This window comes from Pelecanus crispus, chromosome 9 (genome assembly GCF_030463565.1).
Source record: "Pelecanus crispus isolate bPelCri1 chromosome 9, bPelCri1.pri, whole genome shotgun sequence".
Taxonomy (NCBI): Eukaryota; Metazoa; Chordata; class Aves; order Pelecaniformes; family Pelecanidae; genus Pelecanus; species Pelecanus crispus.
The window spans coordinates 44,029,308-44,045,181 of NC_134651.1; the positions used below are offsets into that span (position 1 = coordinate 44,029,308).

A 15,874-nucleotide genomic window follows, 5' to 3' on the forward strand; every position below is an offset into this window, starting at 1 on the left:
CACACTGTAATGTGTAACAACTTCTCCAGTTCAGGAAATCTTGTTGTATTTGTAATAGGGCATTTGGGGCATATATTATGTATGGGACATATATTTCTCATTTCCACCAGGCATCATCTTTCCTTCTCTCTAAATTACTCTCCAAATCAAAAAAATGCATTGTATTCCTTATCGCTCAAAATATATAGACATTTTTAATCTTTGGACCCAGAAACCACTACCAGCCATCAGGGCTGTATGCGGTAGCAGCCAGAAAGCCCTGGTCGAACAGTGAGGGAATAGAGCCGTAGTTAAGAATACCCAGTTATTACAGCGGTTCAGCAAGCACCAGTCTAACATGCTTTACTGGAGAGAAGCACCAGCCGGGACAGGAGGGAGGTTTGCTCCCAGGCCAGGGTTGTATCCAGGAGTAAGTGGGATGCCAGGATTCTGCTGTCGCAGAACACTTCGTTTGCTTTACGGACAGGAATACGAAAACACTAATGTGTACGTTGCTTTTCAGACAAGCCTCTCAAACGCAAACTAGTCTAAGCTCATAGTGTTTCTCTTGGTAGTAAGTCTGACCACACCGGGATGAAGAGCAAGGAGCTGGAGCAACCCTGAGGATCAAACCCGAAAACTGCCCTGGTCCTCAGCTGCGCCCAGCTCTGCAGGCACCTCAGCACCTACAGACCAGCCACAGCTGGGCCTGCGGGAAACTCTCGGTCAGCCGAGCTCCTACCCCAGTGAGAGCCAGACAGGTGCAAAACCAGCCTGCAGATACCCACGGAGGGAAAGAGAGGGGCTGTTTGCTCAGCGCTCCTGCCCAGTTCAGCCTGGCTAAAGGGGTGCACACAGACAGAGAGTCCAAATAGGATGGAAGAAGCAAACGGTTATCCAAGTGGGAAAAGAACAGGCTGAACCGAGCTCCTCAAAAGATGACCAAATCTGAGCAAAAAGAAAATGGGGGAGGGGAAAAAATCAGGACTATTTGGGAATTAGTGGTGTAGTTAAAGGCAGAATATCAGCCAAGGAATCGCCCTGTAACAGCAGAGCTGGACCGTCCATTTCATGTGCCACCCCCTCAGCTGGTACCTGATTTTGTCAGAGCAAAAGAGGAGCAGCGGGAGGAAATTTGGGTGGCATCACCTGAGTGAGGCCTTTCTCCTCTTACAAGTCACAGAGGCCACATTTCCAGCACAAAGGAAAGGGTGTCTCCAAGCAGGCAGCATGTCATGGAAAACAGCTAGAGGAAACCAGCTCTACAAAGGACCCGGGAGATCATCGTGCCTGGTCCCTGCCCGAGGGAACGACTGAGTGATGTCTGATAAGTGCTTTTAGGAGAGCTTTCAACTTGACCAGTGATAAAAACTCTCCACACTGTGCTTTACTGTTGTTGCTGTTGTAAAGTTTTTCACCGTCCCTTTGCAGAATCTCTTGCTGCACTTCACACCCATCGCTTCTTAGTCTAGCCACAAAGGACGGCAGAACAGGTTACTGCCCTCCTCTTTAATTCACCTACAAATTAACATGCTTTCCTCCCTCTTTTATTTCGTTCTTCACCCCAGGATTTCTTCTTTTCTTTAGATTAGCAGCTCCGACTCTTTCAGTCTTGCACCAAAGGCCATTGATGTCAACCCTTACACCACTCCTGCTGTTCTCCAGATTATGGTGGGTGACCTTCCTTGAGGTAAGATGCTCAAAACCAAATGCAGGACAGCTGCAGGATTAGTTCATGTGATTATGGCCACAGGCCACGCTACTGTTGCAGGTTATGTTGTGATTTGCATCATCTGGTAATTTAATAAGTGTGTTCTCAATTTCTTCACTGGCATGTGATAACATTGAGCAGAACCAGAGCTCTGCAGACCTTCAGGTCAGGATGTCTTCCATGCTGCGAGTGGACCGCTAACGGCTTCTGGTTACCCGAGCAGCCTGGCAAACCCTGACCTCTCTGGTCCACGTTTGCTCAGTTTTTCAGGCCACGGTGAAAGAGAACATCAAATTATTTTACTGAAGATACGGTAGCTCCCAAAGCTGCTCAGCCCCTAACGCAGGAGTGTTTTCTCAAGAACACTGCCTTGGTTTGACACAATTCGCCCTTCTCCAGCCCACAGCAGAGGCTGCCTGTCTCCTAGACGCGGTTTGTTTCGGAAGGAAGACCGAGGTTCCTTTGCCCAAATTACAATTATTCAGCTCTTCTTCCACCGGCGTTGCCCAGGGCCGGTGGCCGGGGCTGGCCGCCAGCCCGGAGAAGCCGTGGGGAGGTTTCGGCCCCGCGGGGTTCAGCAGATGAGCCCTGTTCTCTACCAAATTGAATTTTTTTGTGGCACGGGGGGCGCGGGAGCGGGGCCCCGAGCCCGGCGCTTGTGAGGGCCGGGGTGGGCCGCGGCGGTGGGGCAGAGCCCCGCTGCGGGGGGCCGGGGGGGCCGGGGGGTCGCGGCGGCGCCCGCCTGGGTGGGGCCGGGGCCGGGGCCGAGCGGGCCTGCGGGGCCGGGGCCGAGGCAGGGGCCGGTTCCGCTTGGGGCCGGGCGCGGGCGGCAGCGCTGCGCGGCGGTGAGTGCCCGGGGGCCGGGGGGGGTCGCGGTGCCGCGCGGGGCGGGCCCGGGGCGCCGCGGGCCGGGCGCGGTGGGCGCGGAGGGGCGGGGGCCGGGGCCTGCGCGGCGGCGGCGGCGGGGGGGGGAGCCCGAGCTGCGCTGCGGCGGCCCCGGCGCTCCCCGGCGCTCCCCCGGGCCCGGCTGAGGCTCCGTGCGGGGCCGGGCCGCGGCCTGCCCGCCGCTCCCCGCCCCGCTCCGCCCGGGCCCGCAGGCCGCTCCCCCGCCGCCGCCGCTCCTCCCGCCGGGCCGCGCCGCGCCGGCCCCGCCGGGCGATGAGGAGCTGCTTCTGCCTGCGCCGGGGGAGCCGCGACCCGCCGCCCGCCGCCCGGGCAACAGTTAAGTGTCCGCGGCCCCGCGGTGCGGGGGGCCGGGCCCGGCGGGCGCTCGGGGCTGCGGCGGGGCGGCGCGTCCGAGAGCGGGGCCCGGCGGCGGGCGAGGCGAGCAGGCCGGGCCCCCCGCCCGCTCGGGGCGGGCTGCGGGCCGGGGCAGAGCCCTCCGGGCCCCCGCAGCGCCCGGCGGCCTGCGGCGGAGGGGCGGCGGGAGCCCCCCGGGAGCCCCCCGGGAGCCCCGGGCGCGGCGTGGCGGCTGCGAGCGGCCCGGCCCGGCCCCGGGCAGCGCGGTGCTCGGCGGGCAGGGCTGTGCGGGGGTGGTGGGCGGCGCGGCGGGGCCCTGCTGGCCTTGACCCGCTCGGGGGGGACCCGCGAACCGGCTGGAGGAGATAGCCGAAAGGCTGCGTTTTGCCTGGTCTCCTGCCGCAAGCGTTTACAGCGTGGCTTTACTCGCTGCCCGTTCTGCTCACCTGTTCAGGTTTCTGCGTGGCTGCAGGCCAGAATGCCGGCTCTCCGTCCTGGCCGGAGCAGCGGTGCTGAGCGGCCTGTGTTCTGTGTGCTCAGCTCCGGCATTACCGAGGTTGTGAGCTTTGACTGTGCTTTCTGGAGAGGTTCTCACAGATCCACCAAGCTTCGGTATTTTCTGCGCTTTCTCTGAGCTGGGGCGTTCGCAGCCCGGTCATGGTAACGCACGCAGAGTCCTTCAGCTGAAACGAGACCGGCTGCGCTTCAGCAGGTGTTCAGCCGGTTGGGCTAAAACTTAGGTTTCTCCATCTTGTGTTTTATTTTAAACGAGTGAGCACATGCTAACGTATACCTTAGTGGAGCCTGCACGCCTGGTGGCAGGTTGGCAGTGTCATCCCTGTAATTTTTAGCTGAGATACCCTTACCCGCTAGACTTTCCCAGCGTACTGGGATGAAGGCTTGGTTTGAGCTTCTGGAGGTATGAAATACGTTACAAGACTGAAATGTTGTGTGTTTTGTGCTGCTCTGACAGCGTGAATCCCAGGCTCGAGGGTTCCTATAGCCCCCCGGGAGTTGTTCACACACGTGCCAAGATAGAAATAACTGAACTGAACGTCATTTAAATTTTGCTGCCCTGGTGCAAGGCCATCTGTGTATGGAAACCTATTTTGGTTTGAAATAGGACACTCTTCTCAAATGAGTGTCTGTAGTTAGAAGTGCTGTGAAGCAATACCAGATCTCAGTTTTGCTCATTCTAAGACTTCGGTTCCTCTTTCCATCCAGTTAAATCACAAACTGCAGATTTTGCAGCTGATACGGGGCAGCTGTCTCGAAGATGGGAGCCTGGGTGCAGGGGTGATTCCAGGCATACCTTTGTTTGGGATGAAATGTGAAACTGAAATTCTGCCTGCTTCTGATGGAGGCCTCCAGGGCCCTGACCCTGTGTCCCGACACAGTCTCCTGTTTTTCTCATTGAAACTATGTCCTATTCCGTGAACCGAAATAGAAAATTGGCTGGGGCCGTGTCCTGTTCCCGGACACGGTGGGAGGACCGGGTGTGCGGAGGAGTATGTCAGTGTAACTTCTAAGCAACCTGCGTTGTGCCAGCAGTACCTGCTGCCTCTTCAGAATGATGGCGCGATAACCCGAGCTTGCGAGCGAGGGTTTTAGCAGCGTGTCTGCTTTGGTTTGATGGGATTATTTCCCGCAGGGTGCAGGAACTCAGTGAGGTAGTTGATAATTTTTTTCCAGTTTTGCCTTAGCTCATGCTTTTCTGCCTGTGGGAAGAGCAAGTCAGTGTCAAAGTGCAGGCCTTGTAGTTGAAGGAAGAAACAGTAAGACCATTCTCTCCAAGTCCCTTTGCTATTTAGCTTCAGAACTTGACCTGCTTTGCTGGCAGCATGATGCTTCTGTAGCAAATACATCATCAGGCCTGATCTGATCACGCACCCACCAGCTCTTGAACTTGCCTAACTTGTTGAAAAGGAATGCCGAGAGGCAAAAACGCTCTACAGACTCACAGTAATACATTCATTTCTGAAAATGTATTCCTTTGCTATCTATGTGTCCCAGCCAAAGCCCAGCGTGTGTGTGGTCAGTCACCTCAGTGCAATACTTGAAACAGACGGTGAAGCCAGCAGAAAAGTATGCCTAGAATAAACTCATAAAAGCAGAGATGAGCTAGCAAGAAAACGGGTGAGAGCAAGTGAAAAGGACATAAACAGACAGTCTTGGGGGTGCTGGGAGAAGGGGAGGTGTGTGTGACTGTGGGCAGGGGCTGCAAGGCAGCCCTGTCTGGGGCGATGAGCTGCCCTCGGCTTTGCCGTCTCCGCGGGGTGCGAGGCTCGGGGTGCTGAGGCAGGCAGCTGGAGCTGCAGAGAGCGTCGCCCTGCCAGGGCAACACGGGCCCCGTTACGCATCTCCCGGGGAGCAGACCAGCGCGCGTGTTGGAAGGGGGTCCTTTGCAGCAAGAGGACCCAGAGTGGAGCACCAGTGAGCGCTGTGTGGTGGCGGATCGAACAGAGACCCTGGCTGGACCGTACACATGTGGCTTTCTGCCTAAATGTCGCTGCCTGCCCTTCCTCTGCTCTTCTCCCCTGCCCGTACCTGGTGGCTTGCCCTGCAGGCTGGCAGCCTCTGGAGTTGGGGGAGGCAGGACAGGACGGAGCGCCGCTTGCTCCGGTTTGTGCAAAAGGCCATCAGCCCCCTGGCCTCAGACCCCCTGGTGCAAAGACTTCTGGCAGCCTGGTCGGCGGCTCTGCCTGGAGCCTGCCTGCTGCAGGGCACCCCAGCGCTGGTCTCTGCTACCCGCTCCGTGCGCCGCGGCCCGCAGAGCCGGCTCTGCTGGGTTGAAGCAGGAGGCCTTGCTGCGCTGCTGAGGGAGCAGGATGGGGTCTGTGCCACGCGCCCGCGGAGGTGCCTCTGGGGGCCATCTGGGTCCGGCCGTGCCGGGCCTGGGTTGGTGCCACACGGAGCAAGTGCTCCCCCAAACCCTGGCAGGAGGGGGCAAAGAAGATAAAGCAGGGCCTGGGCTGAGGGCGGAGGGAAAAGGCTGTGGCAGAGGCTGGCAGAGCCCCCGAAGGCCTCTCCTGCAGCCGCGCACCGAGATCCCCCGGATCCCTGTGTCTCCTGCCCCATGGCACAGCCAGTTCAAGGGGGTGGGAAGCATTTGGGATAAAGTCAAGCAGCGCGGCGGCTGCGTGCCAGGAGCCCCTTCTCTGTGTCTCGTCCTGCGGCCATCCTGCCCCTCTCTGCCGCGTGCTGCTTGGGTCCCATGCTGGCAGGATGCACGGTGACTTTCTGTGGTGGAGGCACATCCTTACCCCGCTGGCTTTGTCTGAGCGGCCCCACGGTGTTTTCAAGCTTCTTCCTGCCCCAGGGCTCGCATCCGGCTTCCCTTCGCTGCCTGGGCGTGCTGGGGGCTGGAGGTGGCCCTGCAGTTGAGAATGACCTCCAGGGAGCATGCTCCCAACTAATGGGAAGAATGTTCTTCTGATTGTTTTGGGCTGTTCCCAGAATAAGCCTGCAGCGGGCGGAGTGGCGGAGGCCCTTTGGCAGAGATGGGCAAACGCAGCTGAGCGCAGGATGGTTGGAAGGCCATCTCCTGGTCAGCTGGTTTGAGTTCTCGGCCACCGTGATGTTAGGTGGGTGTACAGGTCAAACTCGCATTGTTTAGGGAGAACTTAAATAACAAGCTGTCTAATAGGAGTATTTATAGAATGCTGCTCCTTAATTTCATCTGTTCTTTCGCTGTTGTTTTTTTTTTCCTAAGTTCAAAGGCGCGACAGAAAAGAAACCAAACTTTGCAGACGCCCTGGGGGAGAAGTGCAACGTAACTAATAGTCTGTATGGCTGCCCAGCCAGAGACTCCCCTCTGACCTGTGCAGAGTGCGCAAAAACATTTATCCGAGCGCGCAAACCGATTGCTGCTGCTCCCTATCTGTTCCAGATGCATCCTCGATGCCAGCCGCGCGGCGGGAAGCTGGCCTGGTGCGGCAGAGCCGAGCCGTGCTGCGGTGGCCCGGCGCGGGCCCAGCCGCCTTCGAGCGCTGCTGGCCCGGCGCTCCCGCTGTGGAGCAGGGTGCACCGCGCTCCCCGGAGACCCGGCGGTTTGGTTTCTGGGTAGGTGCTCTGCCCGCCGTCCCCGCTGGCTGTGGGCGCGGGCCGTGGGCTGAGCGCCGGGCAGAGGAAGGTGCCAGGCTCGCTGGATGCTGCGCAGCGGTGGCGGGCGTGGGGAGGTCGGCTCGGCCCTCGCTGTCGTGAGCTGCTGCGGGCCCTGTGCCGGTGCCGCATCGCGTCTCCCCCCGCGGCTTCCGCCTCCCACCCTCTCGAGGCGGAAAGCCCTGTTCTCCGTGCTTAGCCGCTGCCGCCGCCATAGAAGGGCTTTGTGTGAGCCGGCACAAAGTGAGGATTGATGCCATTTCCCCTCCCCCTGCCGCGCCGAGCGGGACCGCAAACGGCTCCGACAAAGGTGCCCTTCTTCCTTCCGCCGAGCGCAGGGTGCCGGCGGGCGGCGGGGTTGGGCTGTGCCGGTGCCAGGGACCCCCGGGGCCCCGTCCTCGGCTTCTCCCAGGCTGACCCCGCTGCTGCTCAGGCTCCTGCCGGGGCAGCTGGGCCTCCCCGCAGCAGGCCCCCGCATGGTGAGCCGGGGCAGCGTTTGGCAGCAGGGCCCCAGCCCGCGCTAGCCCCGGCCCTGCTATCACCGGGAAGAGGAGGGAGTGCCAGGGGCTCCCTGCCCGCCTCGGGCGTGGGTGCCATCCCAGCCGCCCCTGCTCCCCGCCTCTGCGGAGCAAGCTGGTGCTTCGTCAGGGCGGGTTTGGTGGAGGTCGAAGGCGCCGGGGGAGCGGATCTGCTTCCCCGTGGTGCAGCTGTGCTGGGAGCCCACCATGCAGTGTTCTTAGCGAGCTGGGGAATATCGTCACTTACCTGGATTTCAGTTCAAAATGGCCTAAGAGAAGCTCGTATCAGCATTCATGATCTCCCAGCTCCTCCCGATGTGTAATAACAAGTCATCACATTATTGAGAGTGACTTGGAAAAGTTTCAGAAACCGTGCATCTGTACGAAGAACAGATTGCAAGTTCTTTCTTAAATTCACATTACGTTTGCTCGGTACTGTGCATTTTAGGCAACGGGTTCTGGATTATTTGCGAGGCACCTGAGCGAGCCAGTGGAGCAGAGCGGGGTTTGTCTGGGCTGTGCCGGCTGCCACCAGTGTTCCTGCGGCAGCGTCCCCTGCTCCTCGCCCGCCCCAAGGACTGGGGGCCTGTCAGGAGGGGAGGGTGAGCCCTCAGGGGGTGCTTCTAGTCGTGCTTTGGAGGCTTAAACTGTGTAGGGAGCAAGGCGGGTCTGCTTTGCTCTGTGCGTGCTGGATGCTTGTCCAGGTGCCGAAGCAGAGCTCTCCCTTGGGTTTGGTTCGTCAGCAATAGTGTTTTCACCATTCCTGGTCACTAGCTTCTGTTGTTTTGGGCTCCTCAGGTAGTCTGGCTGTTCATGTGACGTTATTATTATTTACATAGGGCCCAGACTTGCTCTTTTTTATTGCCTGCAGCACGATGTTTGTTCAGACTGGGCATTGTGAAGTGTAAACCCAGGTCCCACTGGCACCAGCACTCACCTCTGCCTTTTTCTAGAAGCAGTAAGTAACCGGCTGTCTACACGGCCTAGAAATGCTGGGGGTTTAATTGCTGTGAGGAGGGAATCGAATTAGGTAGCTCTGGTTCACGGCTTGTCTGGCTGCGCAGCAGTGACGCTTGTTTTACAAAGCACTGCCCTTTTATCTCGGGGTGCGTGGGGGGCGGTTTCCTGGGGCATTGCTGCCTGAAAGCCGGAGAAGGCTTGCCCTAACTGGCTGCCTCTGCAGGAGACCACATGCTGAGGCAGTGGCACCTTTCCCCGGCCTCCTCCTCAGCGAGTTGTTTCAGCAGCTCTCTTGTCCTCTCCTCCTGCTTCCTGCAACAGCATCTCTCCGAAGTTGGTTGGTCTTTCCTGCTTCTGTCCCCCTTTGCGTATCTCCCTCCCCTGAAGTACTTGGTGATGTCTCCCTTCTCCTGGAAGATGCTCAGGCCTCTTCGAGGCCTCTGTCTGCTTTGCATCAGACCACCCTGTGCTGCTTCATCTGTGTTCCCCTGGTGTTGAGGCTCTCTGCAGCAAGCGTGGTTTTGCATACAGTGCCAGATACATCTGTGCTGCTACACGAAAATGGTCTGGTTCAGGAGGCTGCGACGGGACTGAAGACTCGTGGGGGAACCCCCCAGCCTGTCTAACACCTGTAGTGGATGGAGAACCTCCCTATGAAGCCATTAGGAGCAGATTTCTTGCTACTTAAAATGGCAGAGCTGCTTCAACCAGCCTGACTGAGGGGTGAAATTTGCTCTGTTTGGGAGGTAAGGGAAGGAGCTTGGGTTTTCCCATCATTGCTAGATGGAGATCAGCCTATGCCAAGCATCCTGGAAACAACAAAATTAATCTCAGAAGAGGCTGCTGCCCCGAATTCCAAACCTGTTGGGCATTGCACAAATGTACCCTCTTATCAAAAGCAAATGAAAGTGCAGAAGGTGTGTCTGGCCTAATCCTGTGTTTAACTTGGCAGTCTGTGGTGTGTCAGCACAGGTGCTGCGGCATGCATGCAGGCTCTTGGTGCTCTCTGTCTTCCGGTGGGGTATGCTGCCGGGCAGCCCATTAATTCTGCTCCTTTCTTTCAGGATCAGTCCATAATGCCTGAAGTGCGAGACCTCTCAGATGCCTTGCCCGACTTGCCGATGGATCCCATCACGGGTGTTGGTGTGGTTGCATCCCGGAACCGAGCGCCGACAGGTTATGATGTAGTAAGTAGAGCTATTTCAGCTGCCGTCGCTAACGCTTTGGTTCTGCACTAACGAGGCTTTACTTTGCTGGGAACAGCATCTCTTCCGGAGAGGGCTTGCCTTCAGATGTGTGCTTTAAGAAGTAATTTGATATCCAGCTGCCCACCTCTCAGCCCACAGCACTTAGTGCTTTCCCTCAGTGGAGGTTTGTGGGTGCAATTGTGCTGCTTCATCTGTGCCCCTCCAGAGGAGCATAATTACCTGGAGGAGGGGTTTTCAGAAACAGCTGGCCACTGTGGCATGCAAATTTAATAATCCTAGTAACATTCATCCTGAAGGAGTCCTAAGTATTGCACAAATTATATCTCTGAATAAATGGATCCCGCATCAGCTGTTTAATCCCCCATATCAGCACTGCACAATGATGATGGGAAGCTCCAGAATGGGAAGCAAAGAGTTTTGCATCCAGCTGAAATTGCAAGGATGATTTTGATGGACAGAATGCAAACCTCTAAACTAAGCTTTGGCAGGAGGCCGGGCAGCAGGAAGAGGCAGCTGGATACAGCAGAGATGAATATGTGAATGGATGAAGGGAGGTTCACTGTTTAACAGCTGCTTCTTCCTTGGATTAGTTGCTGTGTAACCAACAGCATGATTTTTCTCCCCATAGATTGGTGTCCCAAACAGTGAAATACTGTAAAATACTGACTGTGCAGAGCTCTGCATGGAAAGATTTGGCCCATAGTCCATCTGCTCGCTTTTCTATGTGTCCTGTTCCAACTGTGCTACATCACACCTTGGGTTTCCAGAGTCGCACAGCTTGCACGGTCAGGAGTGGAAGCCAGTTGACTTGGGGCTTTGCTCACACCTTTTCAGCTCTGGATCACTGTGTACCCTGTTCGGTGTGACAAAGAAGAAAATGGATCAGGCTGAAGTAAGGACATAAGGGAGGGAATTGTGAAAAGGCTCCTTAAAGACCTGGAAGGTTTTTGCATTTACTGCATTTTTCTGAGTGCTGATTACCTGTGTGAGCCAGGCTGTGTAATTAGCTGCTTACCCTGATAAAGGAGCACAGGACAATGTGAGAGTTGTGATAACAGAATTGCATTCCGCCTAAATGACTGGGCAGAGGGAGCGCTCACCCCAGATAGCCTGTCTGTGGTTTAATAGGCAGCTTCAGCGCTCACGCAGTTTAAACTAAACAAGATAAAAGAGTCTTCCTGTGGCTTAATCCAATTATGGTGGTGGTGTAATAATGCTTTTGAATGTGGGTCGCTCTCTCCTATGGGGCACAGAGAGGAGGCTGCCTTTCCTCTGGTTCTTCAGCCTTCCTCTCTGTTTACACGGAGCTCTGCTCTGACCCTGGGGCCAGCAGTCCCCGCCGCAGGCCGTGGGGAAGTGCCTGCTGTCTGCAGCTGTCTTGCCCTAAGCGCAGCTCCCACACGCTTACTCCTTCAGCCTCGTGTATGGCAAATCCGCGGTCCAGCTCTGAGCCTGGGTGCTGTGAGCCGCGGTCGGTGTCCTTTCCACCGTACAGCACCTGCTGCGACGGCGCCGCTCAGGGTGCCGGCCTGATGTGACAGGGTGTCCCGGTGCCCAAACCCACAGGACGGCGGCACGCAGGGCTGTGAATGTTGCGTGTCGCATCTGGGAAGGTGGCTCCTTTGCGCGAGTCAGGGCTCTGGGGCAGTGTGTGGTCTGCGGGGTTGCCACTTCCCCGTGCCCTCTCTGGAACCCGGTCTGTCCCATCTGAAGGCATGAAGCTGAGCAAGCAGAAGTGCACTTCCCCGTGCAGCGGAGAAAGTCATGTTCTGAGACGTGGGCAACCTGCGGGCTTGGGTGGTCTCCGGCTCCCTGTTTCTCCAGATACGCGATTTCCCTAATGGGCCGCCTACAGCTCATTGTTGCTTCAGGGTGTAAAGCCTTGATGAAGGCAGCTGGGGCAGCTCCGTCCTAGGAGTGTACACCCTAAAGCCCTCAGAGGTTCAAACTGCAGCCTGGAAAGGAGAACCACTCTCATCTTTTGGGAAGCGTTAACACCAGTTTATCTTGGGATGTTGTCGTATTCCCCTTAGGGATCTGATCACTTTGCCTTTTGCTACAGCATCCTGCAGCATTCAGTTCCATGGGTGGATTCGGAGTTGCTTGGGAAAGTATTTTTCTTCTTATTAGTGATGAATTTGACATCATGTAGTTTCACGGATGCTTTTGAGTTTTGTGGTGATCAAGTACCCGGTTCTCTCTTTCTGAGACAGCTATGTTATTTATAGGCTTTACCCAGTTTCCCTTTCATGCATGTCCTTTCTCCAGTAAACAACCATTGCCATACTCTTTGCTTTCCTTTTCCTTTTGCTCCTCTTTAAAACAAACAGCAAAGGCACGGGAACTTTCAGCCCAGGTGTAAGTTAAATGCCCAGGGGATGTCCCGGTCCGTTTCTCCGGTTCGCGTGGAGCCCCGGGGTTCGGCATATCGCCCGGCTGGAGGGGGTGCAGCAGAGCCCAGGGTACCAGACCTGGGGGAATCTTGGCAAATGGGGCAGAGATCTTTTTCCCTCAGTAGTTTTTTTAATCACTCGGAAATCTCCATTGCCTTTGTGTCTGCTTAGAAAACAGCTACTGACGCTTGTAATGACTAGCCAGGTCTTTTAACAGCTGAAGCACCAAAGACTTGATTTTGCCCAAATGTAGAGTGTGTCTGAACTTAGATTCCTGAAAATCTGCCCAAACTGGCAAGACTGAGCGTATGGGTGGGGAGGAAAGGGAGAAGAGGTGGGAGGAGGGGAGCCTGGGGTAGGAGAGAGGTGTGGTTCCTGTGCAGCCGTTCCTTGCTGCCGGCTGAACGCCAGCTCCACGGTGGGGTTTGCTCTGGGGTGAGAGCCCGAGCGTGCCGCTCACCCAGGGCCGTGCTGGAGCGGGGACGACCCTGCGCACCGCCGGTGGGGCAGACCCACCCTGTGCGGCGGGTGGTTTAGGGGGTCTGTTTGCCAAAGGCCTGTCCGGTGGGAGCAGTAACCCCATGCTGGCTGCTGGGCAGCAGGTAGATCACCCAGCACTCGGAGGGGTGGGCTGGGGGACGCCTTCCTTACTGGGTGTCACTCCATCAAGTCCATCTGTTCGTAGCACGTGCTTGAGGAGTGTCTTCCCCCAGCTCCGTGAGGAGAAGGACCATTCCTTGTGCCTGGGGTGCCGGGTGCTGTGTCCTCCATCCCACATGTTCCTTGCTTCTTAGCCAAGCAGAGGACTTGGTGAGCCGGGGCTGTGCGGTGCACGTCCTGCCCGACCGCTCTGCCTCGGCCTCTCCAGGCCAGCTCCCTGCCGCGCTGCCCCGCAGGGCACGCTGCCATCGTCAAGCAGCGCTGCTCGGGCACAGCTCTGCTTCGAGAGGCGGTGGGGATCCTCCTTGCCTGCAGGAGCCCAGCAGATGATGTAAGAAGTTTCCTGTTTATATCGCTCTGTTTTCTTTCCCCATGAGTTTTCTGACAAGTTAATGCACGCTTACATTCTCCAGGCTTGGAAAAAGTCTTCAGCAGGATGATGCGGAGGCAGAGCGCTCGGGGTTAGTTGCTGGGGATGTTGCCTGTGACTGTTGCATTTCGATAGAAGCAGGAATGGTTTTGCTGGCTTTCCTGTGGCGCCCTGGGGCTGGCAAGCCCCGGCTGCTTTTTGCTCCGACGCTCGCATCCTGCGAGGCTCCGCAGGTGGCATGGTGCGGCCTGCCTGGTGCTGCTGGGGCAGGCAGCCGGGCAGGGACCGGCAGCTCGGCTGGGTGGGGAAGCACCGGAGGGGCCCGAGTGGCTGCTCGGCAGGGTCCCTGTCCCCACGGGGCAGCACTGCGGTCCAGGCCTGGCACCGCTGGCTCCCGGGAGCCAAGGAGCGGGTCCTGCCGTCAGCCGCCGGCGGTGCCCGGCTCCCAGGCTGGCCGTCGGGCAGGGGCGGGAGCGGGAAGGGGAGCGTGGGGTCAGCCTGGACCGCCATGCCTCCCTGGAGATGGGTCGGTGGCTCCCCGCGGAACCAGCTTGCGTCTTTCTGCTGGATGTTTGATGGACTCGAATGGCAGGGATGTTCCTAAAAGGGGGTGTGGTGTAGGTTGGAGTCTTTGGGGTTTTTTCACCCTTAAGTCAGAGTGTAACGCTGCCGGGCCTCCCTTCCTCTGCAGGGGCGGCAGTGCCAGCACGGGGCCCTTCAGGTATCTCGGCCAGCTGTGATCCAGCTGTGCCCTGGGCCGTGAGTTGTAGAGGAGATGATATCAACTGAAGTGATGTACTTCTACCTCATAAATTATTTGGTGGTGTTGTAGGTAATGTAAAGTTCCTCAAGCTTACAGAGGTTAGATAAAAAGCGCAGTTGACAGCGACTTGTATAGCACCAATTTTATAGTTGGGTCCATTGCTGCCTGTTGAGTTTTGACCATCTTTAATGTGGGAACAAAGAAAACAAAACTGGCCAACGCAAGAAAAACTGAAACATCAAACTGGAACCATATTAATTAACAAAGTGATTAAATCTGGTTGTAGTCCCTCAAACTGTTTCTAACAAGGGCTGGAGTTCAAGCTAAGCGTCCCTGTATGCCAACAGTTTGTCTAAGCAGTCTGTTTCTGAATGTTTTCACCAGGACTGACTTATGCATAGGGGAGGGAGATGCACGTAGATTTTATATATTCCTCAACTAGCACTTTAGGAAAGAGTTGAATTCAAGGAATATTAAAGAAACAGAAAATCCCTCCAAAATCCTGTTTTAAAATTTTACTGTTTAAAAATGATGCATGTTTCTTTGCAGAAGCCTGACCACAAAAGCCGTGTGTGTCGAACCAGGGCTTGAGCTGAGCAGGGGCTTGTGAACAGCAGTTGCCGAAATGCGAAGAGCAGCCAATGCACTTTGCTCCCTTTGCTGATCAGACAATAAACACGCTTTTCTCTCCTGCACTTTGGATAGTTGGAGGGTCTTGTCAGCACACATCTCTTGCTTCCTGCGCCCTGTGCAGAGCCTGTGCTTGACGAAACATGGGTGCAAACAGTAACAACAAATGTCAGCTGTGTTATCAGGCTGCTCTGGGGCCAAGGCCTTACTCAAGTCGGTAAGATTAGACTTGGAAGAGCCGCGGTGGAGCGGTTTGCCCCGTCTGAGGCGCACTGGGCAGCAGTTCAGCTGTGCTTCTGCGTAGCTTCAGACCACGCTAGAGTCTCCTGTTGGGAGCCATCAGCTGGGCATTAGTCCGGTGGGGTGATCTTGTTTCTGCTGCCCTTCTCCTTGTGTTTGCTGCCTTGTCTCCTCTCTTATTCGACAGCAAACCTCTGGGGCGGGGGCTCTTACAGGCTTGCACCGTGTAGGGCAGGTGCCCAGCAGAGACCTTGCCCTGGGCGTGGTGCTGCCTCATGCCCACTCCTTAAATCACCTCGAAGACCGAAGATCTCCTGCCTTTCTCTTCCTGCACATGCCTCCGTCTCTTTGGTGGAGGGCCCGGGGTCTGTTTCCTTTGCCCGCCGTGCGGTGCGTGCCACTGATTCGACGGGGTGCAGGGTTGCGTCGGAGAGGGACATTTGCAGGGTGCGTCCTCGCACGTGGCACTGCTGCTGAAGTCTGCCAGTGACCAGGGCTTTCCCCGGCTGCTGGGAGCAGCTTTTTGGCCTGGGAGCCAGAATTCCTTGTTGGCTTTTCTGTGAAAATAATACTTGAGATTGGGCAATTTTTGTGCTTTGTCTAAACGGACCCCTCCTCACAGCTTGCCCCAGTGCGCCCTTGCGTGTAGGGTGGTAATGAGAGCCTCGATATGCTGACTTTTCCAAACTGTTGTTTGGAGACTGTAACCAAAGTTGCTGTTTCCTCATTAGAATAACCTTTGTCAGAGCATCTTTAATCAACGGACTCCCGAGAGACAGCGGTTTTAGAACTTCTTTTTATACCTCCTCTTGGAAGTTCTTTGCGCTGCACCTCGTGAAGAAACTAATGAGATGCTGTGAGAGTTTGGGCTACCGTTAATTAGAAGAGGTCTGAGGAAGAAGTACTGCACATACATTAACTTTATCTTGGCTCACATGTCTCCTCTCTCCCTCTGTCTCTTCTTTCCAGGTTGCACAAACAGCAGATGGCTTGGATGCTGACCTCTGGAAAGATGGCTTATTTAAATCCAAGGTCACACGATACCTGTGCTTCACGAGATCATTTTCAAAAGAAAATGTAAGTCCGTTTGCTGAGTGTCTGC

The 15,874-nt window shown here is 56.4% G+C and overlaps 1 protein-coding gene across 1 annotated transcript in view; it reads left to right on the top strand.

Annotated features, from left to right (window-relative positions):
• The first annotated feature begins 2,848 nt into the window (after window positions 1-2,848).
• The window catches only part of MVB12B (multivesicular body subunit 12B), a 67,035-nt gene continuing 54,009 nt past the window's right edge, over window positions 2,849-15,874 (top strand). Inside the window, 4 exon segments of the mRNA XM_075716628.1 lie at window positions 2,849-2,905; window positions 7,230-7,256; window positions 9,573-9,695; window positions 15,742-15,849. Coding sequence (XP_075572743.1) covers window positions 2,849-2,905; window positions 7,230-7,256; window positions 9,573-9,695; window positions 15,742-15,849 — 315 coding nt within the window.